This window comes from Hypanus sabinus, chromosome 9 (assembly GCF_030144855.1).
Source record: "Hypanus sabinus isolate sHypSab1 chromosome 9, sHypSab1.hap1, whole genome shotgun sequence".
Classification (NCBI taxonomy): domain Eukaryota; kingdom Metazoa; phylum Chordata; class Chondrichthyes; order Myliobatiformes; family Dasyatidae; genus Hypanus; species Hypanus sabinus.
In genome coordinates this window covers 137440157-137465541 of record NC_082714.1, presented here as the reverse complement: position 1 = coordinate 137465541, position 25385 = coordinate 137440157, and the positions used below count along the sequence as shown (strand labels likewise).

General features: G+C 41.2%; 1 protein-coding gene across 2 annotated transcripts in view; it reads right to left on the bottom strand.

Annotated features, from left to right (window-relative positions):
- Positions 1 to 2250: 2250 nt before the first annotated feature.
- Positions 2251 to 25385, bottom strand: part of LOC132399842 (protein LKAAEAR1-like) — a 36631-nt gene continuing 13496 nt past the window's right edge. The window contains exons 1-4 of one of the 2 annotated variants that reach the window (XM_059980664.1): positions 24257 to 25123; positions 22185 to 22490; positions 12689 to 12811; positions 2251 to 3794 (exon numbers count right to left, since the gene is read on the bottom strand). In XM_059980664.1, coding sequence (XP_059836647.1) covers positions 3732 to 3794; positions 12689 to 12811; positions 22185 to 22490; positions 24257 to 24343 — 579 coding nt within the window. In that variant the 5' untranslated portion in view covers positions 24344 to 25123 and the 3' untranslated portion in view covers positions 2251 to 3731. Of the gene's footprint in view, positions 3795 to 12688; positions 12812 to 22184; positions 22491 to 24256; positions 25124 to 25385 lie in introns of those variants that run through there. The other variant, XM_059980665.1, reaches the window with a different exon arrangement.

The window sequence follows — 25385 nt, the reverse complement described above, 5'->3', positions numbered from 1 at the left end:
ACAAACTCTTTTCCCCCCAGTCATCTGGCAAAAGGTACTGAAGCATTCAGGCTCTCACGACAAGACTGTACAACAGTTTCATCCCCAAGCCATCAGACTCCTAAATACCCAGAGTCTAAACTGACATCTACATCATTATTATTATATTGAATTTTGTCCTCTACTGTGCCTATTGTCTTGATTATTATTTATTTATTTATTAATTATTGTACTGCTCTGCACTGTTTTATGCACTTTATGTAGTCCTGTGTAGGTCTGTAGTCTAGTGTAGTTTTTGTGCTGTTTTTACATAGTCTAGTGTAGCCTTGAGTTGTCTCACATAGTCTAGTGTAGTTTTGTGTTGTTTCATTTAGCATCAGGGTCCTGGAGGAACATTGTTTTATTTTTACTGTGTACTGTACCAGCAGTTTATGGTTGAAATGACGATAAAAAGCGACTTGACTTGACTTTATTATAAATAGAGAGATTGAGTAGACTGGTATTAAATTCTCTTAGTTTGAATGAATAAGAGATTTTACCTCACCATACAAAAAGCTTCACCTTTTTGTTAATCAGACACATTCCCTGATCCTTTTCAATCTCCTGCGAGGGACACCTCAGCCTGCTGTACACAGATGCTGGAGAATATTGCTATATCAGTAAATAAAGCAATAGTTGGTCTTGCTGCAATCAGGACTTTGCATCACGAACAAGAAATATAATTTGCTGATTGCAGAAGCAGAAATTGACAAGTTTCTGCTCAAAACCAAGAGAAGTATAATAACAAAAAAAAGTCTGAGATATTATATTATAATCTATAGGGAAATGTGATAAACTGGGGTTGAAGAATCTGTTATCATCCAAGATATCTACATTAGTCCATCACTTCTGAGCAGCACTTTGTATAACAACAACCAACTAAAAGTACTGTTTGAAAGTGACCCTACCACCCATTCAGGCAGTGTGTTCCAGACCTCATCATCCTCTTAGTGAGCTGTTTTCTTCTGATCTCTCCTTTAATCCTATTTATTGGTTTAAGTCTATTCTCAGTTGCTTTAATTACCTCCATTATTTATTCTGTTTAACGATTTTAATTTTCTATGCCTCATTAAAGTCTATTCTAAGTCTTACACCACAGTTCTGATTTGCACCTTGTAGATAATGCAAAGGCTATAGGTGTCAGAATACCTGTGATTTGCTACAATAAGCATAACTATTTTTCTAGCCACAGGATTAATATAATTAGTACATTAAATTGCTTGATCAATAATAATTTCTAAGTTGTTCATGGCCTGACAACGTAATAATGATAATACCATTGGGTATGAGGATGAGGTAATTTGGCTGCCTTGGAGCTGATTATCATCTTGCACTTACTTAGCAAACAACATTAATGTTACAAATGACCAGAAGCTTGAATTTTGTCCACAAATAACATTGTTGGGATTTGCAGTCTTCCTTCTACCCAGTGCAGTCAGATTTTTTTGATATGTTTGGTGTTATAGCGAGAACATCAGGCGAATGATAAGGTAGATTCTTACTTGCAATGCTGATTGAACATGATTCAGTCATTCCTTTACTCTTTAAGTGTTATGGTTTACCATCTTAGTGGATGAAGATATTCCTTCTGTTTTTCTTTATAGCAATTTAATTTACCACTTCCTTTCATGATTGGATGTGACAGAATAACAGAATTATAATGGGTTCAGTTTGTTGCAGCATTGATCATCTCTGTCCAAAGAATGGCGTTGCCACTGGTGAAAATATAACATTGTTTTAGCTGGATAGGATTTGAAAGTTACTTCTAACTGGTCTTGCTCCCTACATTCCGTTCTGTTCTGTCATTGAAATTGTAATGCTAGGAGTTACGAATACTGTAGGTCACAAGGTTATTGATGGTGGAAGAATTTAATTCTTTTTGCACTCATGGCTCATTGCTGTTCAAGGCTTCCCACTATTTTCGATGCTAAATCTGTTCTGAAGCTTACCCATTTAATGTAGTTGTAATGGCACACAACTCAATGGAGACCATACTTGCCCATGTAAACATAGGTTTTATTCTGCATAAGGAGAGCGCAGGACCAAAACAATTCTTCCTTGGATAGATGTTTCTATGATAAATTAATTGATAAACCTTCCTATGAATTGCCTGCCTGTATAAAAAAATGGTCTTGATGTCAGAGCCAAGTGAGAATTTGAGGAAACCTGTATCCTGATCTATGCTTGAAGTACAACATAATGGTAAAACCGATAACACAATAATCTTGCAGTTTTAACAATATGTTTAATGTTATTTTACTTCTTCATTACAGGAAAGTACAGAAATAAATTATAAAATTACACTTGGGTAACAGATATATCCCGAATGAAAGATTTTAAATACTTTGCAGAAATCTCGTTAGTTTTGTAAAAAAAACAATTTACTGTAATCTTCTATTTCATATTAGACTGAGTGTTTGAAATGAATATCCAAGCAACATTGAGTTACCATCAATTGGATGATAAATGTATTAAGTAAGGGGAGAAAAACTTTGGAAATGAGATTTTGGATGCTGGTGGTGTTGGAGTAGGTAAGAGGAGAACAAGCATTATGAAATGCAACAGATTTTAAAAATGTAAGAGGCATGCTAATTCTTACTGTTATTAGGAGGAAGTGAAAGATTCAGACTGCTTCCCTGCCACTGACTTTGCTGGAGACAAGTCAGGTCTGTTATTCTTTACTAATTCTATCATTGTACATTAAGAAGTCCAATTAGTACGGAGGCTAAAATAATGACATAGAGCACTGCACCACTGAGAAGAGAAGCCAGGCTTATGTGCAGTGGTATTAAGCAAATACTGCATTGACTTAGATGTGAGCCATTTCAATCATTTTCCTTTCCCCCCTAAAACATATTGTTACTTCTCTACTGCAACTGAGATTCAGTACTTCAAAGCAAACACCAGCAGCCAGGCAAATTATGAAATAACAGACAAGAGTTGGATGAAGTCTGACTAAGTTCCATTAGCATCTTGTTTGTTGCTCCAAATTCCCAGTCTCTTCAGTCTCCAAATTATGAAAGAAATCCTGATCTTTGGGCTTTACAATTAAACTGCATTATTAGTAACAAATTTGTATGAAATTTCTGGTTCTCATTTTGTTAATGTTGCTAATCTCATTTACTGAAACAAACAGAAGAATTTCATATATAACTACAAGATCAAGCTATAGTCTTGCACCATTTCAATTATAAACTCAATTTTCTATTAAATTCATTTGATTCTGAAAGAAATAAAGTAGGAAGGATTCAAAGTCAGAACTAGAAGTTAAAACAAGTTTTCCATCCTCTGTATATCATTGAATTGTGACTAAAATGTGAGAATTTTAAATTACATTTTATGTAAATTTCTGATGGAAAATAGAGTCAGTGTTGAAATGAAAACAAGTTTACTGTCAGGTCAATGATAATTTCTCTAGTTCTTTCAAAGTTTAGTAAGATTTACTTGTGTTATGCAGATATTGGTCAACTTTAAAAGCAGGCAATTAAAAGATGTTAAACAAATTCAAATAAAATGACAAAATAATGAATTTCTACTGATTTTTGAACTCCTTTGATAATTACATACTAATGTATTTTTGAATAGCTTTATTACTTATATCGAAATGAGTAAGTCACTGCTGAGCTTCAAAAGTTTAATTCTGAGCAAATATGTTACAAACAATGTCCTTAGATGTCCTGTTAACTGGAGCAAATGCAGTGACTTTTTTGCCTTTATAGGGTTCGATTTATTGTTAGCCCTGCTTCATCACCTATGATTTCTTCCACTCTTTTTCTCTGTAAAACAATCACAAAGGAATAATTGTCATAAGTATTACTGAAGTAAATTTACTTGCATACAATGACAAGCTGATAAGCGTAGACAGGATTAGACATGAAACCTACTTCTTCAGAACTGTGCACATTTCTGTTAGTGTAAAATAATTGTTCCATACCAGCAGCAGCAGCATGGACTATGCAGAGTGAGAGCTTGTTGCAAAATTACTGAAGACTAGGTTCTCCTATATATGTAAACATACAAACAAATGCCTGTTCTCTCACAGAGTTTCTGGCATCTGAAATCGTTCTCATTGCTATCACCTTCTCCATGAATTCTTTCACTCACACACCCTCTTCTTTTGCCTTCAACATTTCCCATTCCCAAATTTCCATGTTTCCTCTATCACTCTCCAACTCTCTTTCTTGCACTTTACTATTCAGCCACCTCCTTCCTTCCCTTTGTTGTGTATTTAATATTTCAGTAATATTGTAAATATTGTGTCTGATTCAGCATTCTTTGTGGTTTACAAAATTCATTACAGTTTATATGTAAGAAGTAAGTGAATGACATATTCGAGCATGTCATAAGACTGGGCGTCACTAAAAGTAAAAAGCAAAGAGCATACATGTTCTCCTGGCTCAGTTATTTTCTTTTGAGGAGTTTTTTAAGTTACAAAGCATAACGGTAGCAATCAGTAACTTTTTAATGAACCTGAGCTGATTACCTACCTGTTAAAGCACAGCAAGTCATTTTTTTCTCTTTGCAAGTGGAAACAGAGAGTATTTTAAAAAGTGGAACATGTAGATTCGTCAGAAAAGGAGATATTCTAGTTAAAATATAGGCCGAAAACAGACAAAGATCATGGGTTCATAAATTCACAGGTACTGTGTGATAATAAGAATAAACAAAAGAAAATAGAAATGGCTGGCTACATCAGAAAGACACATTAGATTGCAGAAGAGGTAACTGGAATATGTATACCGAGTGAATTGAACAGTATTTTAAAGAAAATGGAATAGACAATAAGAAACGAGTGCCAATTTTGCTGAGTGCAATAGGGGGAATAGTACACAATTTGCTGAGAAGTTTAACTGGTCTAACTAAACCAGAGAAAAATAAGCTTTGCTGATATCATGAAAGTAACGCAGGTACATTTAGAACCAAAACCATTGCTGATTACAGAATGTTTTAGGTTTCATAAGCAGAATCAAAAGGAAGGGGACTCCACTTTAGCTTATGTGGCTGAACTGAAGAAATTGTCAGTTCATTGCCAGTTCAGTAATGGACTTAATGATGCACTGAGAGACTATTTAGTTTGTAGAATCTTACAAGAGAACGTTCAAAATCAGCTCCTAACTGAAGCACAATGTACATTTAGAAGAGAGGCTGAAAATGCTGTATCAATGGAAACAGCAGACAAGCACAATTGAGTTACAGTCACGAATGCAACAGAAACCTGTGGCAGGAGCTCACATACATCATCTGGATCTAAACAGAAACTGATCTGGCAGAACAAATTGTGTCTCATACACCAGGCCAACGCAGGTTTAAAGTTGAAACTTGCAGAAAATGCAACAAGGTAGGACATATATAAAGAACATGTTGGCAGACAAAAATAAATGGAACTGCACAGGGAAGTAAAAAAGGGGAAAAAAAATCAAGCTGCAGTTTCAAAAAGAGCACTAATCTTCATGCTGTTGATGAAAAATTTGATAATGATGAGAGTGACACAGGACTGGGCAGCCTTGAGATTTACTAACAGAGAAAACTAACAGGACGCAAGCAAGACAGCTTACACCAGAAGGGAACAGCAAATTAATTAAAATAAAATTGGATAATGGCTTTGTTGTTTTATTATTTCAAAGAAGTGAAGCCTGTAGATATCCAACTAAGAACTTAAAGTGGAGAAAAGATAAATCCTATAGCAATTACCTTCATAACAATAAAATACCATAACCAACAAGCCACATTGGACTTGTATGTGGTAAAAACAGGAGGGCTAACATTCTGGGTCTGTGAGTGGCTGAGACAACTTAATTGGACATCCATCCATCATTTTCATGCCACATCCCTTGCAAAGGAGTCAACTGAAAGTGAATTAAGAATTGTACTGGAGGATGCCACAGCAGTGTTCAGGTATGGAAATGGAAAACTCAAACATATCAAGAATGAAGTAGTATTACATGAAAATGTCACAACCAAGTTTTATAAAGACTGTGCAGTTTCTGATACCATCCATGATAAAGTAGCCAGTGAGCTAGATTGCATGAAAGCTGGAAGGAATTATTTCCAAGGTTGAGTACAAACCATGGGCAATGCCATGGTCCCAGTAGCCGAGAAGAATGGATCTGTCAGGATCTTGGGTGATTTTAAAGTTTTAAAGTTGTCATTAACCAGTACTGAAAGTAGATCAATACCCTTTGTCCAGGATAGAGGATATTTTTAAAAAACTTTCTGGAGGAAAACACTTCAGCAAAGTGGACAGCTGAGGCCTATCTACAAATGAAGATGGAAGAAAACCTCGAAGTGTTTCTCACCATAAACACTCAGAAAGGGCTTTATCACTACTTGGAGTAGCATCTGCACCTGCACTCTGGCAGAAAGTTATTTAGCAGGTAATGCAAAGTTGCCCAGGCATTGTGTGTTACATGGATAACATCATTGTTACTGGTAAGGATGACAAGGAGCAGCTTCAAAATCTCAAGGCAGTGTTTAAAAGACTTGAAGATTATGGGCTTCGAGCACAACACAACAAGTGTGAATTTTATGTGGTCATACAATTGATGCACAAGGATTGCATAAATATGCTGAGAAAATCTAAACTGTGGTGGATGCCTCTAGGTCAAAGAATGTGTCACAGTTACAGTCCTTTTTAAGATTTGTCCATTCTATAACAGGGTCCTGCCAAATCTTGCTATTGCACTCCACCTCTTGCACTCATTACTACAGATTGGGAAGAAATGGCAATAGATAAAGCAGTAGGAGGTGCTTTACAGAACACAAAGGAAACAGTAATGTCAGACACTGTACTCACACATTATAAACCGCAATCCAGTGAAGCTTGCCTATGATGCTTCACCTTATGGTACAGGTGCAGTCATGTCACATGTTATGAGTGATGGAAGTGAACACCCCATAGTATTTGCATCATGTTCCCTTACTGCTACAGAGAAAAGTTATTCACAGATTTACAGAGAGGCCTTCAGTCTGATATGAGGTGTAAAATGTTTCAACCAGGACTTGTATATGAGAGAGTTACCTTTATTTTTAATCATCAACCACTGGTGTCCACTTTCAGTCCACAAAAAGCCATTTCACTAACAACATCAGTCCAAATGCAGAGATAGGCTCTTTTTCTTGGAGGATACAGTACAATTACAACATCGAATTTAAAACGACAACTAATCATGGAAATGCTGATGGATTATCCTGTTTTCCCCCGGAAAGGGAAATATCTGAAAAATTTACAAAAGAGGACACTCTTCTTGGTGTATTCTCCCTAATGCAAATTGAAGATCTCCATATCATGGCAGAGATGATCCAAAGTGAAACCAGAAAAGACCCCTCAGGTCTACGTGGCAACCCAAAATGGCTGGGATGTGCAGCAGAAACTCCAGTTCTCCCATTTTTACCAGTGCCAGGATGAAAGTTGCCCTTGACAGGAGTTGCCTTATGTGGGGATTGAGAGTTATTGTGCCATCTAAGTTAACAGCTAAAGTGTGGGAAGAGCTGTTCTAGATATTGGTCATCTAGGCGTGACCAAAATGAATGTGTTGGCTTGAAACTTTGTCAAACCTGAGATTGTTTCACAGCCACAAGTTCTTGCCAAGAAGGGTGACCCCTTGTCAGGAAGATGTTATACTACAATTTTAAGAAATCTGATTAGGACAATTTAAAATTCACTATGTCGTGGATGTCTATATAATAATTGTATAGTACGCTGTATGTATGTATATGTAAGTTGAGATGCATTCTATATTATGTTGGAGTTTATAGCTAATCAGGAAGGAGTGTTGTATATTTAATAATTTAGTAATATTTGAGTACTATTATAAATATTGTACATTGTTAGATTAAACATTCTTTATTGTTTACATAATTCATCATGGATTATATGTATGAAGTACCTGAAAGGCATATGTCGATTTGCCGCCATGTCATAAGAGTGCGTCTCATTAGAAGTGAAATACAAAGTATACACACATCTCCTGGTACCCCATATTTTTCTTTCAATGAGTTATATGTTTTGGAGTTACAAAGCATAACACCATTCTCTGGGCTCTACTTTCTCCCTCTTCATCTGTGAACACACATTTCATCAGAACAATGCCTCAACCCCAGCATACAGCTTAAAGTAATTACAATGTTCTATATCATTCAGAGACATGGACTCCCTACAGCTCCTTCAAGTATTAACGCCTCCACAAATCCTTCCAAATCCATTGGCAAATTAGGTAAACTAAAGCCGTTGTGCTCGCCAGTTGTCAGCATCCCGAGTATTGAAGCTCTGGTCATAGAACATAGCACATTACAGTTCCTTTGGCCCACAATATTGAACCAACCTTTGAACTGGTCATATTCAGTGGACTCTGATGGATGGAACATAGACCAAGCTCCCATAACATACCTTTGTCTGAGCACCATCATGGCAACAGATTATCAAGAGATCAGAGGGAATGTTTAATCTTTTTGGGGAAGAACAAACTCAGATCATGACCGATGAGTGTAGTGGAGTATCCCAGACTGCATTGGATATCTATTAGCATTCCTCTTGTGGAAGCCTGGTGAAAATGAAGTGCAGAATGCACAATGCCCATACTGTAACTATTACTGCAGGACATGAAATCACTTATCAGTTTCTAGATTTCCACTGCATCTATCTTGGATGCCAAATCTTTCTCACACAAGAAATGAAACTAAAGGTAAATGTATAGAAAGGGTAATGTACACTTTTGTTTGAGGGAGTCCATCAGGATTGAGGATGATTTTCTCTAACTCTAGTTTTGTCAGATCTAAGGTGGCTGATGAGATCACTGTGGAAAATGAAGATAGAAAACTAACGTCAAGAGGGCAATGTTCCAATGGTCATGGGGGATTTCAATATGCAGATAGATTGTAAAATTTAGGTTGGTACTGCCTTCAAGAAGGCTTTTTAGAGCAGCAAAGAAAAGCCAATTTTGCATTGGTTGTACTGTAATGAACCAGATTTTATTATAGAGCTTAGGGTAAAGGAACCTTTAGGAAGCAGAGACCATAATGTGAAAGGATATACCCTGCAGTTTGAGAGGAGAAGCTAAAAACAGATGTATTGGTATCATATTTGGGTAAAGGTAATTACAGAGACATGACCACAGGAGCTAGCCAACATTAATTGGAAGGGGATATTAGCAGGGAATATGGCAGAGCAGCACTGACAGGCATTTCTGGGAGTAATTCAGAAAACACAGGTTCAGTTCATCCTAAAGAAGAAGCATTGTAAAGGGATGATGAGGCAACTGTGGTTGACAAAGGAAAGCAAAGAGAGCAGAAAGCAAAAGAGAAGGCATACAATACAGCACCAATTTAGTGGGAGGCTAGAGGATTGGGAAGCTTGTAAAAACCAAGAGAAAGCAAAGAAAAAAGAAGATTCGGTTGATCTTCAGAAGGCTTTTGACAGGGTCCCACTCTTGAGGCTGCTTAACAAGCTACAAGTCCATGCTATTACAGGAAAGGTCCTAGCATGGATAAAATGGTGGCTGATTGGCAGGAGGTAAAGAGTGGGAATAAAGGGAGCCTTTTCTGGCTGGCTTCCAGTGACTAGTGGTGTTCCACAGGGGTCTGGGTTGGGACTGATTCTTTTTACATTATATGTCAATGAGTTAGATGATGGAATTGATGGCTTTGTTGCAAAGTTTGCAGAGGTGGAGGGACAAGTTGTTTTGAAGAAGTAGAGAGGCTATAGAAGGACTTAGATTAGGAGAATAGGCAAAGAACTGGCAGATGGAACACAGTGCCGGGAAGTGTATGGTCATGCACTTTGGTAGAAGAAATGAAAGCTTGACTATTTTATAAACAGAGAGAAAATACAAAAAAACTGAGGTGCAAAGGGACTTGGGAGTCCTTGTGCAGGATTCCCTAAAGGTTAATTTACAGGTTGAGTCTGTAGTGAGGGAGTCAAATGCAATTTCAAGAGGACTAGAACATAAAGGCAAGGATGTAAAGCTGAGATTTTATAAAGCTCTGTTAAGGCTTAACTTGGAATATTGTGAGCAGTTTTGTCCTTATTTTACAATGAATATGCTGAAACTAGAGAGGGTTCAAAGGAGGTTAATAAAAATTATTGTGGGGTTGAATGGCTTCTCATATGAAGAGTGTTTGATGGCTCTATGTCTGTATCTGCTAGAATTCAGAGAGAATGAGGGTGATCTCTTCGAAACCTATCCAATGGTGAAAGGCCTTGATAGAGAGGACGTGGAGAAGATGTTTCCGATGGTGGGAGAGTCTAAGACTATTGGACACAGCTTCAGAATAAAGTGCATTCTTTCAGAACGGAGATGAGGAGGAATTTCTTTAGCCAGAAAGAGTTGAATCAGTGGAATTCCTTGTCATGGACAGCTGAGGAGGCCAATTCTTTATGTATATTTAAGACAGAGATTGATAGATTCTTGATTGGTCAGGGCACAAAGGGATTTAGGGAGAAGGCAGGAGATTGGGGCCAAGAGGAAAATTGGATCAGTCACGATGAAATGGCAGAGCAGACTCAATGGGCCAAATGGCCTAACTGTGCTCCTATACCTTATGGTCTTCTGGTCTTAAGGCAAGTAGAAAAACTATGAAGTGTGATACAATGAAATATGAAGGTTAGCCTGCCAATAATATAAAAGAGGATACCAAAGGTATCAGATATATAAAGACTAAAAGACACACAAGAATGGACATTGATTTACTGGAAAATGACCCTGAAGAGGTAGTAACGGGGAACAAGGAGATGGCTGATGAATCTAGTAAGTATTTTGCATCAGTCTTCACTGTAGATGACACCAGCAACATGCTAGAAATTCAGAAGTGTCTGGGGCAGATGTGAGTGCAGTCGCTATTACTAAGGAGAAAGTGCTTGGAATCCTGAAAAGTCTGAAGGTGGATACGTCACCTAGACCTGATGGACAGCTCACTTCTGAAAGAGCTAGCTGAAGAGATTAGTATAGTATTCGTAGTAATCTTTCAAGAATCTCTAGATTCTGGAATGGTTCCTGAAGACTGGAAATTCACAAATATCAGTTTACTCTTTAATTAGGGAGGGAGGAAAAAGACAGAAAATTATGGGATAGTTAGCTTGACTTGAAAGATGGTAAGTTGGTAGAGTCTACTATTAAGAATGAGGTTTTGGGGTACTTGGAGGCACATGATAAAATAGATCAATGTCGATATGGCTCCCTTAAGGAGAAATGTTTCCTGACAAGTCTGTTGGAATTCTTTGAGGAAATAACAGGCAGGATAGACCAATGAGTCAGTAGATGTTGTTTACTTCGATTTTCAGAATTCCTTTGACAAGGTGCCGCACATGGAGCTGTTCAACAATATCTGAGCCTATGGTATTACAGGAAATATACTAGCACGCACAGGTGATTAGCTGACTGGCAAAAGGCAAAGAGTGGATTAAAGAGGGGCCTTTTCTGTTTGGCTGCAGGTGCATTGCAGTGTTCCAGAGAGATTGGTGTTGGGTCTACTACTTTTCACATTATATGTTAATAATCTGGATGACAGAATTGATAGTTTTGTGGTGAAGTTTACGGATGATATAGTACAAAGGTAGGTGGGGGGGCAGATAGTGATGAGGAAGCAAGGTGTCTGCAGAAGAACTTGGACGTATTAGGAGAATGGGCAAAGAAGTGGCAGACTAGTGAAGGATTTCCTGAAGGTTAATTTGCAGACTGAGTTGGTAGTAAGGAAGGCAAATGCTATGTTAGCATTCATTTTGAGAGGACTTGAATATAAAGCAGGGATGTAATTCTGAAGTTTATACATCATCAGTTAGACAGCACTTTAAGTACTGTGAGCAGGTTTTGGCCCATTATAAGAAAGGATGTGTTAGTTTTGCTGATGGTCCAGTTGAGGTTTATAAGAATGATCCCAGGAATGAAGGGGTTAACGAGAAGCATTTGATGTCGCTGGGTCAGCACATGCTTGAGTTTAGAAGAATGAGGGGGATCTCAGTGAAAACTATTGAATATTGAAAGGCCTAGACAGAGTGAACATTGAGAGGATGTTTCCAATAGTGGGAGAATCTAGTACCAAAATATCAGGACGTCCCTTCAGAACAGAGATGAGGAGGAAGTTCTTTAGTTTGATAGATTCTCAATTAGTAAGGGTGTCAAAGTTTACAGGGAGAAGGCAGGAGAATAAGGTTGAGAGAGAAAGTAAATCAGCCATGATCAAATGCCAGTACCAATTTGATTAGCCAATTGGCCTAATTCTATCCCTATGTCTTATGCTCTTAATATAACCAAAATATTTTAAAACATTTTAAAATTATTTAAACACATATCAAATCTGTGATAGAAATATTAAGGCAGGGGTTCCCAACCTTTTTTATGCCATAGACTCCTGCCATTTACTGAGTTTAGGAACTCCTGCAATAATGTTAGTCTTTCTGATCCTAAATATTCCTGATATTCAGGCTTTCTGGCAGCAGGAGAGGTTCTCTGAGAGCAAAGCCCATGTTCAGATGTGATTCTGCATATTGCTTATGGATTACTTTTTTCTGTGAGATCACCACAACAATTGTACCAACAGGACACTGAGCCTGCTCAAGCTGATGTGATTCAGGCTAATGATAATAGCTCTCCCATTGTCTCGTATCAGCAGAACATTGCCTACTTACAATATCTTAAGGCCAATATAGAAAGACCTACACTGCTTCACAAGAATTCACCTGCAGTTTATTCAAAGTATCCTTGAAGTTAATTTGTTCCTCATATGGTGGAAGAAGAGCCTCCAATCGAATAGCCTTTCTGGCTGTTGGCTGGGATGATATTAAAATATTGATTTCTTCAGCCTAACATGAGAAAATACAACCATTAGTTTCTATGAAGCAAAGTAATTGTATTTTGGTCAAGAGGCACAGATTGATTTTGTGCATGTAAGAACATTGACTAGAATGGAGTGTAATTTTGTCAAGTCAGCAGCGTAAACTGCAAATTATTTCAAGCACACTGGAAAACTTAATATGCAGTCTGATGCTAAATTCAAGACATTGTGTATGATTTCTTTAGCAAAAGACTCCCAAAACAAGGCACTAAGCATTCTAAGTTTACATATCTTTGAAACAGAAGGTAGGCCTCAAACATATGAAATACATTATGATCATATTATACAATACTATATCATACTACTTCAGTATCATACCATATCATTACCTAAAAACTGTATAATTTTCAAATATATCCTATTCATAAAATGGATGATTTTTAAAGTTTATATTTTTTGTTGAAATTCTTTACCCATCTTTGATAAAAATTGTTTGCTAATGAGAATTGAAAATACAGAACAAAAATAAATTTGGGTGAGTGTAAAAATTACTATCATCATCCATGTTATGCTTCTGCTTAAAATGAATTTTAACTCTACCATTAGCTGTCAGGATGAAAGGGAGCTGGTATTTTAGCGCACAATGTTGAACAAAATTGTTCATGTCATTTGAACAATCCATATATTGATAATTTCAAAAGTCTTCAATGAGAGCGTTTTGTTTTACATGTTGGTACTTGGTGCCCGGTGGCATTGTGGCATCAGCACTGGACGTCAGGGCAAGAGGTTCAGAGTTCAAATCCAGCCAGCTCCCAGTAAGAGCTTGTGATCTCTTAAAAAAAAATCACCCGGCAGAAGGCAATGGCAAACCACTGCTGTAACCTGCCCAGTATGTGTTTTCCCAATATGTCAGAGCGGTGTGGAAGGAAATCGTCTGCTACCTGGAAATAATTCCGGATGCGACATGCCTTTTACTTAAAGCCTATGAAATTTTATCTGCTAACAGTTATCTGTTGTAATAATTCTGTTTCTGATACAGAGCATGTTTACTATGCCCAAAGGATTTCAGGCTTGGGAAAAAGATGACAATTATGCACAATTATTTAAAACAGAATCTAAATCCAAAAATAGTAAGTAACCTAATCCCGAATTCTCAAGGTTCATGTAAACTTCACGGCATATCAGAGTCCAAGATCAGGAATTTCCTTGAGACTTTTCCCACCTCATCTCTGTATTTTTGGCCGATGAAAATAGAAAACTCACTGAAAGAAACACAAGTTTTCCTTATTCTGTGTCAGGGTGTATTAGATCATAATGCAACAGAAACTGTAGGCAAAATGAGTTAGAGGTGCAACTGATATAAACAATGAATAGAAAATTTTAATTTGGAGCAGGTTTCAGGAGATGAATATTGAGTACACCCAAAATTAGCAATTTTATCTTCTGAGCCCTGTTTGTATGTTGCCAATATGGTATCCACTAAGAGCTGAAGAATGGTAGTTATTGTAGTGTATTTAAAATTTCAGTAATATTTGAGTAATATTGTAAATAAACTTTCTTTGTTTACATAATTCATTATGGGTTATATATACAGTAAGAATTACCTAAATGGCACACATCATTATGCCACTGTGTCATATGTAAGTGCCTTACTAAAAGGGGGGGGGGGATGAACTACATAAACAAGTGTCCTGGTTTCTTTGGGGGGTTTTTTCCCGATTAGTTTCTGGAGCTAGGAAACATAAAAGTGGTGACAAGGAAGTTCTAAAACAAACTTGAGACAACTACCTATCTGTTGAAGCACAGCAGGTTTTTCTTCGGAAGGGGAGAGGGACATTCAAGTTTAAAAAAGGCAAAAAAAAAGGATGTAATTAACAAGCAATGAGTATAGTGATGGGTTCATAAACAGTAAGTACCAGGTGATAATAATACATTTTAAAGAAGCAGAAATGGTTGACTACATTGGAAAGATAGATAACCTTTCAGCTTACCTTGTGGGCAACACTTTAATTGACTTGAATAATGAATTAAATAACAAATACGTTTTTTTTTAAATGCTGCGTGATAGGGAAAGTTCAGTTTCATTTTATGATCAGCAGCCCAAAATCCATAAGATATACCCAAAATGTTCATGAAGCAATATCTTTGTTGTCTAGTTTAATTTAAGTTTTTGTTAACCAGCAGAAATTGTGGTATTGATGTTCAAAGGAACTTGGGTATGCTGAACATAAATTTCTGAAGGCCAATATACATGTGCAACAATGATTAAGAGGGCAAATGTTAGCATTTATAAGGATAGGGCTTGAATACAAGAAAAAGCCAAGCTGAATGCAATTGTATTGGGCCATGGCAAAATTCTACGAGGAACACAGTCTACAGGTTTGGTCTCCTTGTCATAGAACAGATGAACGAGAGGAGATCACATTGTAATCTATGATCAACACACAAAAACTCTGGAGGAGTTCAGTCAGTAGGTAACATCTATGGAAGGGAATAAATAGGCAAAACTTTGGGTGAGAACTTTCATAAGGACTAGAGTGGAAGGGAGAAGAAAACAGAATAAGAAGGTGGGTGGAGAGTAAGGAGTACAATATGGGAGGTGATAGGTAAAATCAGTTGACTGGAAAGGAGGATGGGTTAGAGGGAGGGGTGATAGGTGGACAAAACTAAAGGACTGAAGAGGAAAGAATCTGATAGGAGACTGTGTAGACCATGGGAGAAAGGGAGGAAGGGGCATCAGAGGGAGATGATGGCCAGGTGAGAAGGGGAAAGAGGGTAGTCAGAATGGGGATCAGAAAGAGAGGAGGGTAAGGGGGAGAAATCATTGGGAGATAGAAAAAATGATGTCATGCCATCAGGTTGGAGGCTATCCAGAAATCCTTCAACCTTAAAGTGGCATCATTGTAGCAGTAGAGCAGCCATGGACCAACAAGTCGTAATGGGGTTGAGAATTAGAGTTAAAATGTGTGGCCACCATGAAATCTCGAATGTTGTGCCAGGTAGAGTGAATGTACTCAGCAAAGAGGTTCCCCGACCTTTGTTGGGTCTCACCGATATAATGGAGGCTGCACCATGAACACTGTATACTGAAGATGATCCCAACAAATTTTTATGTGAACTGTTGCCTCACCTGGAAGGACTGTTTGAGGACATAAATGGTGGAGAGGGAGGAGGTGAAAGGGCATGTCCCTCTTGCAGGGATATGTGCCTGGAGGGAGGCCAGTGGTGCAGGATGAGTGGACAAGGGAGTCAAGGAGAGAGCGATCCCTGCAGAAATTGGAGAGTGGGGAGGGCTGGAGGAAGAGTTCTTTTGAAGATGATGGAAGAATGATATACTGAGCGGAGGCTCATGGGTGGTAGGTAGGTAAGGACAAGAGGAGCTCTATCCATATTATGGTAGCAGGAAGATGGGGTGAGGGTGGATGTCTAGGAAATGAAGGAGATGCAGGTGAGGACTACATCAATAGTAGAGGAAGTATAACCCTATTTTTTGAAGAAGAGGGACTTAACAGATGTTCTGGAAAGGAACCCCACATCTTGGGAACAGATGTAACAGAGAAAGAGGAACTGAGAAAAGGGAAAAGCATTTTTAAAAGTGATAGGGTGGGAAGAGGTATAGTCAAGAAAGTTGTGAGAGTCAATAGGATTATAAAAGATATTAGTGAAGATATTCAGAGATGGGGAGAGAGGTGTCAGAGATGGACCAATTAAATTTGAGGGCAGAGATGAAATTAATGAAATTGTCAAGCTCATTTTGGGTGCAGGAAGCAGCACCAATGTAGTTGTTGATCCAAGATTGTTTAATGTTATTTCCAGTACACAAGTGTGAAGGAGATTAAGATAATTCCAAATCTAATGCAGCACAAAGAACACAATAAGATAAAGAACACAATGATAAGCATAAGGTGCAAGGTGTTGATCAGCTTCATTGCTTGGGGAGGGTAACTGTTTTTGAGTCTGGTGGTCCTGGCATGGATGCTATGAAGTCACCTCCCTGATGGGAGTGAGACAAACAGTCCATGAGCAGTGTGCATGAGATACTTCATGATGTTGCTGGACCTTTTCCAGCACCTTTCTGTATATATCTGTATGTCTTTCATGGTTGGTAGGCTGGTGCCAGTGATATGTTGGGCAGTTTTGATGACCCGGTGTGGAGCCTTCCTATTTGCCTCAGTGCAGTTTCCATACCAAGCAGTTATACAGCATGTTAGGATGATCTGTACTGCACATCAATAGAATGATGTGTGTAGTCCAACTCTGTACAGCCTCCTCAGAAGCAGAGGTGCTGGTGAGCTTTCCTGATTGTGTAGAATGTGTTCTAGAACCATGAGAGGTTGTGTGAAATGTGCACTCCCGGGAGTTTGAAACTGCTTGCAGTTTCCACTGCTGTGCCACCTATTATTTTGTGCTCCTTTACGCTTGTGTACTGGAACAGACATTAAACAATGGGGGGTAATGGTGGAGCAGCTGTTGTCAAAAATGAAGCAGAGAACTCTAAGGCATTGTTGATGGTGGATAGAAGTGTATTGGGACTGGACATCCATAGTGAAATTGAGGCATTCAGAGCCAAGGAACTGAGAGTGATTGAAGAGATTGAGAACTTGTTAAGTGACATGGATGTAGATGGGAAGGGACTGCACCAAGGGGGAGAAATTGAGATGAGGCATGCAGACTTGAGTGCAGTGGGGCAGGAGCAGGCAGAAACAAGTCTCACAATATAAAGGACACGTAGGATGTAAGTAAGGAGATTTCTTTTTTCAGATGTTGGTGAACCTATTGAGGGCTGTTGTGGCTCAATTTTTTTTTGTTTTTTTTCAATAGATTTTGGGAAATTACAAGATGCTGGGGATAGTGCTGGTAAATAGCTCTAAGATAGATCAGCCATCATCAAAATGAATGATGAAGCAAATTCAAAAGATGGAAGTGCTTCTTCCAATGCTTGTGTTCAGTTGTTCTCATGAGGAAATTAAGGATTGTAGCGATGTGCTACACACAGCGCTGAAGTAACGATACGCAGTTGGTAAGTCATTTTGAGACTAGTTTATTCAAACTTCGCGGTGCTGGCATTTAAATCCCTAGCGCCCGCCATCTCTGGGCGGAAATGACATCAGAGGTGCATTAACAAAGTCTGCCCCCGCGCGCTGGCTATTTGAGAGCTGGTTCGCCTGTGCAGAAAGTGGGTCACCACGTAACCCCCCCCCCCCCACAGAACTGGCGATACCCCCCCCCCCCAATGTCAACAGTCTGGATCAGCCTCTGTTTGGGAGGTCTGTCTCTGCGCTGCGGTGCCTGAACCTCGACCGGCTGCACCAAGCCCACATGGGCTGGTTTGAGTCGGTCCACCGTGAAAAACTCCTCTCTCCGCCCAATGTCCAGAACGCATGTGGACCCATTGTTGTTGATCACCTTGAATGGCCCCTCGTACGGCCGCTGTAGCGGTGCCCAGTGTCCACCCCTTCGTACAAACACAAACTTACAGTTCTGCAGGTCTTTGGGGACATGGGTTGGGGTCTGTCCATGCTGTGAAGTTGGTACGGGGGCCAGGTTGCCAAGCCTTTCACGTAGCCTGTCCAGGACTGCTGTGGGTTCTTCCTCTTGCCCCTTGGGGCTGGTATGAACTCTCCCGGGATGGCCAGGGCCGACAAAGCGTGCATATCCTCTTTGGGCGCTGTATGAATTCCAAGCAGGACACAGGGAAGCTCGACTACCCAGTTAGTCAGGCGGGCCATGAGAGCCGACTTCAAGTGACAGTGGAAACGTTCCACCAGTCCATTTGACTGTGGGTGGTAGGCAGTTGTGTGGTGTAGCTGCGTTCCCAATAGGCTGGCCACATCCGACCACAGGCTAGAGGTGAACTGGGCGCCTCTGTCGGAGGTAATGTGGGCCGGTACCCTGAAGCGCGCTACCCAGGTTGCGATTAGTGTTCGGGCACAGGAATCGGCAGATGTGTTGGTGAGTGGGGCTACCTCTGGCCACCTCATGAACCGGTCTACCATAGTTAGGAGGTACCACACTCCTCGGGACACTGGTAGGGGGCCCACGATATCCACATGAATGTGGTCAAACCTCCGGTGGGTGGGTTCGAACTGCTGCGGCGGGGCTTTAGTGTGCCGTTGCACCTTGGCTGTTTGGCATTGTGCGCACGTTCTGGCCCATTCACTGACCTGCTTGCGAAGTCCATGCCACGTGAGCTTGCTGGAGACCAGCCGGACGGTTGTCCTGATAGATGGGTGCGCCAAACCGTGTATGGAGTCGAAAACTTGCCACCTCCAGGCTGCCGGGACGATGGGGCAAGGTTGGCCAGTAGCCACATCGTACAGGAGGGTCCTATCACCGGGGCCTAAGAGAAAGTCCTGCAGCTGCAAAGCCGAGACTGCGGTCCTGTAGCTGGGCATCTCGTCGTCTGCCTGCTGCCCCTCCGCCAGTGCTGCACAGTCCACCCCCAGGGACAGGGCCTGGACAGCTGGTCTGGAGAGTGCGTCCGCCACGACATTATCCTTTCCCGAGACATGCTGGATGTCTGTCGTGTACTCGGAGATGTAGGACAGATATCGCTGCTGGCGAGCCGACCAGGAATCAGACACCTTTGTGAATGCGAAGGTCAACGGTTTGTGGTCCATGAACGCGGTGAACGGCCTGCTTTCTAAGAAGTACCTGAAATGCCAGATTGCCAGATACAGTGCCAACAGCTTCTGGTCGAAAGCACTGTACTTGAGTTTGGGTGGTCATAGGTGCTTGCTGAAGAACGCCAGGGATTACCAGCACCCCTCGTTAAGCTGCTCCAGCACCCCACTGACTGCTGTGTCAGATGCGTCCACCGTGAGGGCGGTCAGAACGTCCATTCTGGGGTGCACCAGTATCGCGGCATCTGCCAAGGCTTCCTTGGCTTTAACGAAAGCGGCCGCGGCCTCCTGGTCCCAAGTAATGTTCTTGCCTTTACCTGACATCAGGGTGAACAAAGGGAGCATGATACAGGCTGCTGAGGGGAGGAAATGCTGGTAGAAGTTCACCATACCAACGAACTCCTGCAGGCCTTTGACCATGTTGGGCCGGGCAAAGTGGTGGATTGCGTCTACCTTGGCAGGCAGAGGAGTTGCCCTGTCTTTAGTAATCCTGTGCCCCAGGAAGTCAAAGGTATCGAGACTGTACTGGCATTTGGCCGGGTTGCTCGTGAGGCTGAAATTACTCAGGCGGGAGTAGAGCTGGCGGAGGTGGGACAGATGCTCCTGATGACAACTGATGGCTATAAGGATGTTGTCCAAATAGATGAACGCAAAGTCCAGGTCACGTCCATTAGCCGCTGGAACGTCTGTGCAGCATTCTTCAGGCCGAACGGCATTCGGAGGAACTCGAACAGGCCAAACGGGGTGATGAGTGCTGTTTTGGGGATGTCTTCAGGGTGCACCAGGATTTGATGATAGCCCATGACAAGGTCTACTTTGGAAAAGATTCTTGGTCCATGCAGGTTTGCTGCAAAGTCCTGTATGTGTTCCACGGGGTAGCGGTCTGGAGTGGTAGCCTCGTTCAGTTTGCGGTAGTCGCTGCATGGTCTCCAACCCCTAGGTGCTTTGGGCACCATGTGCAGGGGGGAGGCCCATGGGCTGTCAGACCTCCGTATGATCCCCAATTCCTCCATCCTCTTGAACTCCTCCTTCGCCAGGCAGAGCTTTATCAGGGGGAGCCTTCGTGCACGGGAGTGGAGGGGTGGTCCCTTGGTCGGAATGTGGTGCTGTACCCCATGTCTGGGCATGGCTGCTGTGAACTGCGGTGCCAGAATCGATGGAAAGTCCACCAGGATTCTGGTGAATTCGTTGTCCGACAGCGTGATGGAGTCCAGGTGTGGGGCCGGCAACTTGGCTTCTCCCAGGGAGAACATCTGGAAAGTCTCGGCATGTACCAGTCTTTTCCCTTGCAAGTCAATCAGCAGGCTGTGAGCTCGCAAGAAGTCCACCCCCAGGAGTGGTTGGGCCACCGCGGCCAGTGTGAAGTCCCACGTGAACCAGCTGGCACCGAACTGCAGCTGCACTGTGCAGGTGCCGTAGGTCCATATTGTGCTGCCATTTGCGGCCAGCAGGGTGGGTCCTAGCTTCCTGTTGCGGGTGTCGTACCCCGTCGGGGGCAAGACGCTGATCTCCGCTCCGGTGTCGACCAAGAAGCGGAGTCCCGACTGTTTGTCCCTGACGTACAAGAAGCTGTCCTGGTGGCCAGCCGCCATAGTCATTAGCAGCAGCTGGCCCTGGCCCTTGCAGGGCGGGCGACAATGGCGGGCTTTTCTGCCCCACCGCTGGTGGTAGAAACACCACTGTTCACTGGCCTCCTCACTCCTGCCTTTGTGTTGTGTGCGCCCCCCTGCCAGGACTGGTCTGGTCTGCTGTTGGGCGTGTGGCCTGGTAATCTGACCAACGGATGCCATGCTCTCCCTCTTGGCTTTCTACAGCACGTCTGCCCGGGCCGCCACCTTCCGGGGTTTGTTGAAATCTGCGTCGGCCAGCAGCAGATGTATGTCCTCGTGCAATTGCTCCAGGAACACTTGCTCGAACATGAGGTAGGGCTTGTGTCCATCAGCCAGGGCCAGCATCTCGTTCATCAATGCTGATGGCAGTCTGTCTCCCAACCTGTCCAGGTGAAACAGGCAGGCACCTCGCTCACGCCATGAGAGGCCAAAGGTCCCAATAAGCAGCGACTGTTTGAAATCCACAACCTGGGCGGCTGTCTCCTGGTAAAAGGCGCTCACCACGTGGTAGTAACGCGTGGAATCAGAGGATATCTGCCGAATCTGGAACTGGGCTTCTGCTTGGCTAAACCACACGCATGGTCGCAGCATCCAGAAAGTCGGCAGTTTTAGCAAAACTGCGTGAACAGATGAAGAGTTGGTCATCTTTGGTCCAAATCCTATTTGGACCGTCGGGGTCACCAATGTAGCGATGTGCTACACACAGCGCTGAAATAACAACACGCAGTCGGTAAGTCACTTCGAAACTAGTTTATTCAAACTTCGTGGTGCTGGCATTTAAATCCCTAGCGCCCACCCTCTCCAGGCAGAAATGACGTTATAAGTGCATTACCAAAGTCTCCCCCCGCGCACTGGCTATTTGTGAGCAGGTTCACCTGCGCAGAAAGTGGGTCGCCACAGGATAAATAATCTGGGCCATTTTCTGTGCAAAAGGCACTCATAATTTAGAGCCTATTTTTCGGTTGGAGATTTTAACATCAAATGTAACCCTTCATCAGTTAAATTATGATACCCTTGACACCTCTACAATTGGTTGAACACTACTGGCATTCAACACTTAAAAATTTTCATAAAATCAAAAGACAATCCTTGTAATAGAATTACAAGATCACAAAATGATTCAATTACATGGCTTTCAATTGTTTTTTTTTTATGATGAAAAACTTACTCTCATTGTTTGGTAACGGAATCTCATGTCTTGTATCTTTTTATGTGATTCAGCAGCTTTTAGCTGTCCAATAAGAATTTGCTGCTTTTTCTTTTCCAATTCTTGATGGCAATCAAGAGGTACATCTGATCTCAGTAAAACAGGATTTGCAATCGTTGGGTGTTTTTGTGATTTTGATGTCTCTTTGGTACTGGGATGCTTCCGAGTTGTTTTCTCTTTCCTTGCAGTGGATTTCTTTTCAATATTAGAATCACTGGAATCTTTGGTTTCCTGAGACATTTTATTTGATCTGTTTTTGCCTATATTCTGTAATGCAATGAAAATTGAAATGTTAACTATTCATGAATTTAAGAAAAAGCATAACATACCTTGACGGTAACTAGCATTTAAAATTTCCAACATGCACAATACTTTCCAATAATAATTTCATATAAGCTTCATCAATTTACAGCCTAAAGCAAACTGCTGGCGGAACTCAGCAGGTTGAACAGCAGCTGCGGGGGAAAAGAAATTGTTAACCTTTTAGAAATTACTAAAATTTCTTCCAAACAGACCTTTTGTATCTACAGTATTGTGTAAAAGTCTTGTGCACATACTGTATATATAGCTAGAGTGCCTAAGACTTTTGCACAGGAGTGTAGTAATTTTATGTACTGCATTGATGTATTGTCACAAAAAAAATCAAATTTCATGATACTTCAATAAATAAAGGAAGGTTTATCATCACTCACATACATTACTGGAGATTAGAAGAATGATTAAGATCTCATTGAAACCTATTTATAGGGCTATAACAACACCACTAATCACCAGAACGCCAACCAGAAATGGCTCCCTTTATTTCCACATTTTCCCTTCTATCAGTTAGCCAATCTCCTATCTTATTTAGCAGCCTCATGTGTGGCGCCTTGTCAAAGGCTTTCTGAAAATCTAAATAAGCAACATCCACTGACTCTTCTTTATCTATCCTGCCTGTTATTTCCTTAACAATGCTGACTTTAGCCTATTTTATTATGTACATTTTTCATTTGCCTCTTAACTATTCGCAATGTTGATTGAAGATCACTCAACTGAAACATAATCTGTTTCTCATAAGATTACCATGAGTTCTACTTAAAATTGCCATCTAATAAAACATAGAAAAGTACAACACAGACAGGCCCTTTGGCGCATGATGTTGTGCCGACCATACTCAAAGATCAATCTAACACTCCCACATAGCCCTCTATTTTTCTTTTGTCACTATGCCTATCTAAGTTTCTTAAATATCTCTAATGTATCTACCACCATCTCTGGTAGCATATTCCACACACCTACCACTCTCTATGTAAAAAACTTACTTCTGCCAACCCCCTATACTTTCTCCAATCACCTTAAATTATACCCCTTCATATTGGCCACTCCTGCCCCTGAAAAACATATCTGGATGTTCACTCAATGTATGCCTCTTATCATCTTGTACACCTCTATCAAGTCACCTAGCATCCTCCTTTGCTTCCAATGGAAAAGCCCGAGCTTGCTCAACCTATTCTCAGAAGACATGCTTTTCAATCTAGGCAGTATCCTGGCAAATCTCCTCTGCACCCTCTCCAAAATTTCAACATCTTTCCTATGATGAGGCAATCACAGCTGAACACAATATTCTGACTGGGATCTAACCAGAGCCTTATATGCAGCATTACCTCACAGCTTTTGGACTCAATACCCCGACTAACAAACATCAACACATTATACTGCTTCTTACCCACCCTATCCTCAGCATTCAAGATAAGGTAGCAATCGTTCAGTAGTTCAATAGTTACATTTCATATCAGAGAAATGCATGAAATATACATCCTGAAATTCTTTTTAGAAACATAGAAACCTACAGCACAATACAGGCCCTTTGGCCCACAAAGTTGTGCTGAACATGTCCCTACCTTAGAAATTACTAGGCTTACCTGTAGCCCTCTATTTTTCTAAGCTCCATGTACCTATCCGAAAGTCTCTTAAAGACCCTATGGTATCCACCTCCACCACCTTTGCCGGCAGCCCATTCCACGCACTCACCACACTCTGGGTAAAAAACTTACCCTGGCATCTCCTCCCCAGCACCTTAAAATTGTGTCCTCTTGTGGTAACCATTTCAGCCCCGGGAAAAAGCCTCTGACTATCCACATGATCAATGCCTCTCATCATCTTATACACCTATCCTCACAAATACCTACAAAAACAGAAGAGTGCCCCGAAGAATGAATGCCAATTGAAACATTAGAACTCCCCTTCCAATGCACAAGCAACAGCAAAGTAACAACCATTCCCACCCCCACCCACTTCTGCAAAAATGCATCAGCACCCTTCACCCACCAAGCATGCAATAGCAATCCCCAATAAAGACCATGACCTGCTTACAACAAAAAAAAACTATCAGCTGACAATTCAACATGCCACAGGCGTTCTCTCTTCCTAATAAGAGGAAAAAGAGGTGTCCCCTCTTAGACAATGGCTTTGTGGGAGAAGCCAGAGAGTAGTAGTCAATGGTTACCTCTCTGACTGGAGGCCTATGACTAGTGGACTTCTACAGAGATCCATGCTGGGTCCGTTGTTGTCATCTACATCAACAAGCTGCATGATATATTTGTTAAGTGGATCAGGAAATTCGCAAATGACAGTAAGATTGGGGATGTAGTGGACAGCGAGTAAGACTATCATGGCTTGCAGCAGAATCTGGACCAGCAGGCAAAATAGGCTGAAAAATGGCAAATGGAATTTAATGCAGACAATGGCGAGGTGTTGCATTGTGGTAGGACCAAACAGGGTAGGTCTTACACAGTGAACTGCAGGGCACTGTGGAGTGCTGTAGAACAAAGTGATATAGGAATACAGATCTGTAATTCAGTGAAAATGGCATCACAGGTGGTTAAGCTTGTAAAGAAAGCTTTTGGCACATTGGCCTTCATAAATCAAAGTATTGAGTACAGGAGATGGGATGTTATTTTGTAGTTTATGTTGGTGAGGCTTACCTTGGAGTATAGCATGAAATTTGGGTCACTTATCTACAGGAAAGATGTAAGTAAATTTGGAAGGGTACAGAGAAAATTTACAAGTATGTTGACGGGACTGGAGGATCTGAGTTATAGGGAAAAATTAAATGCATTAGGTCTCTACTCCCTAGAATGTAGGAGATTGATAGAGGTATACAAAGTTATGAGTGGTATAGAC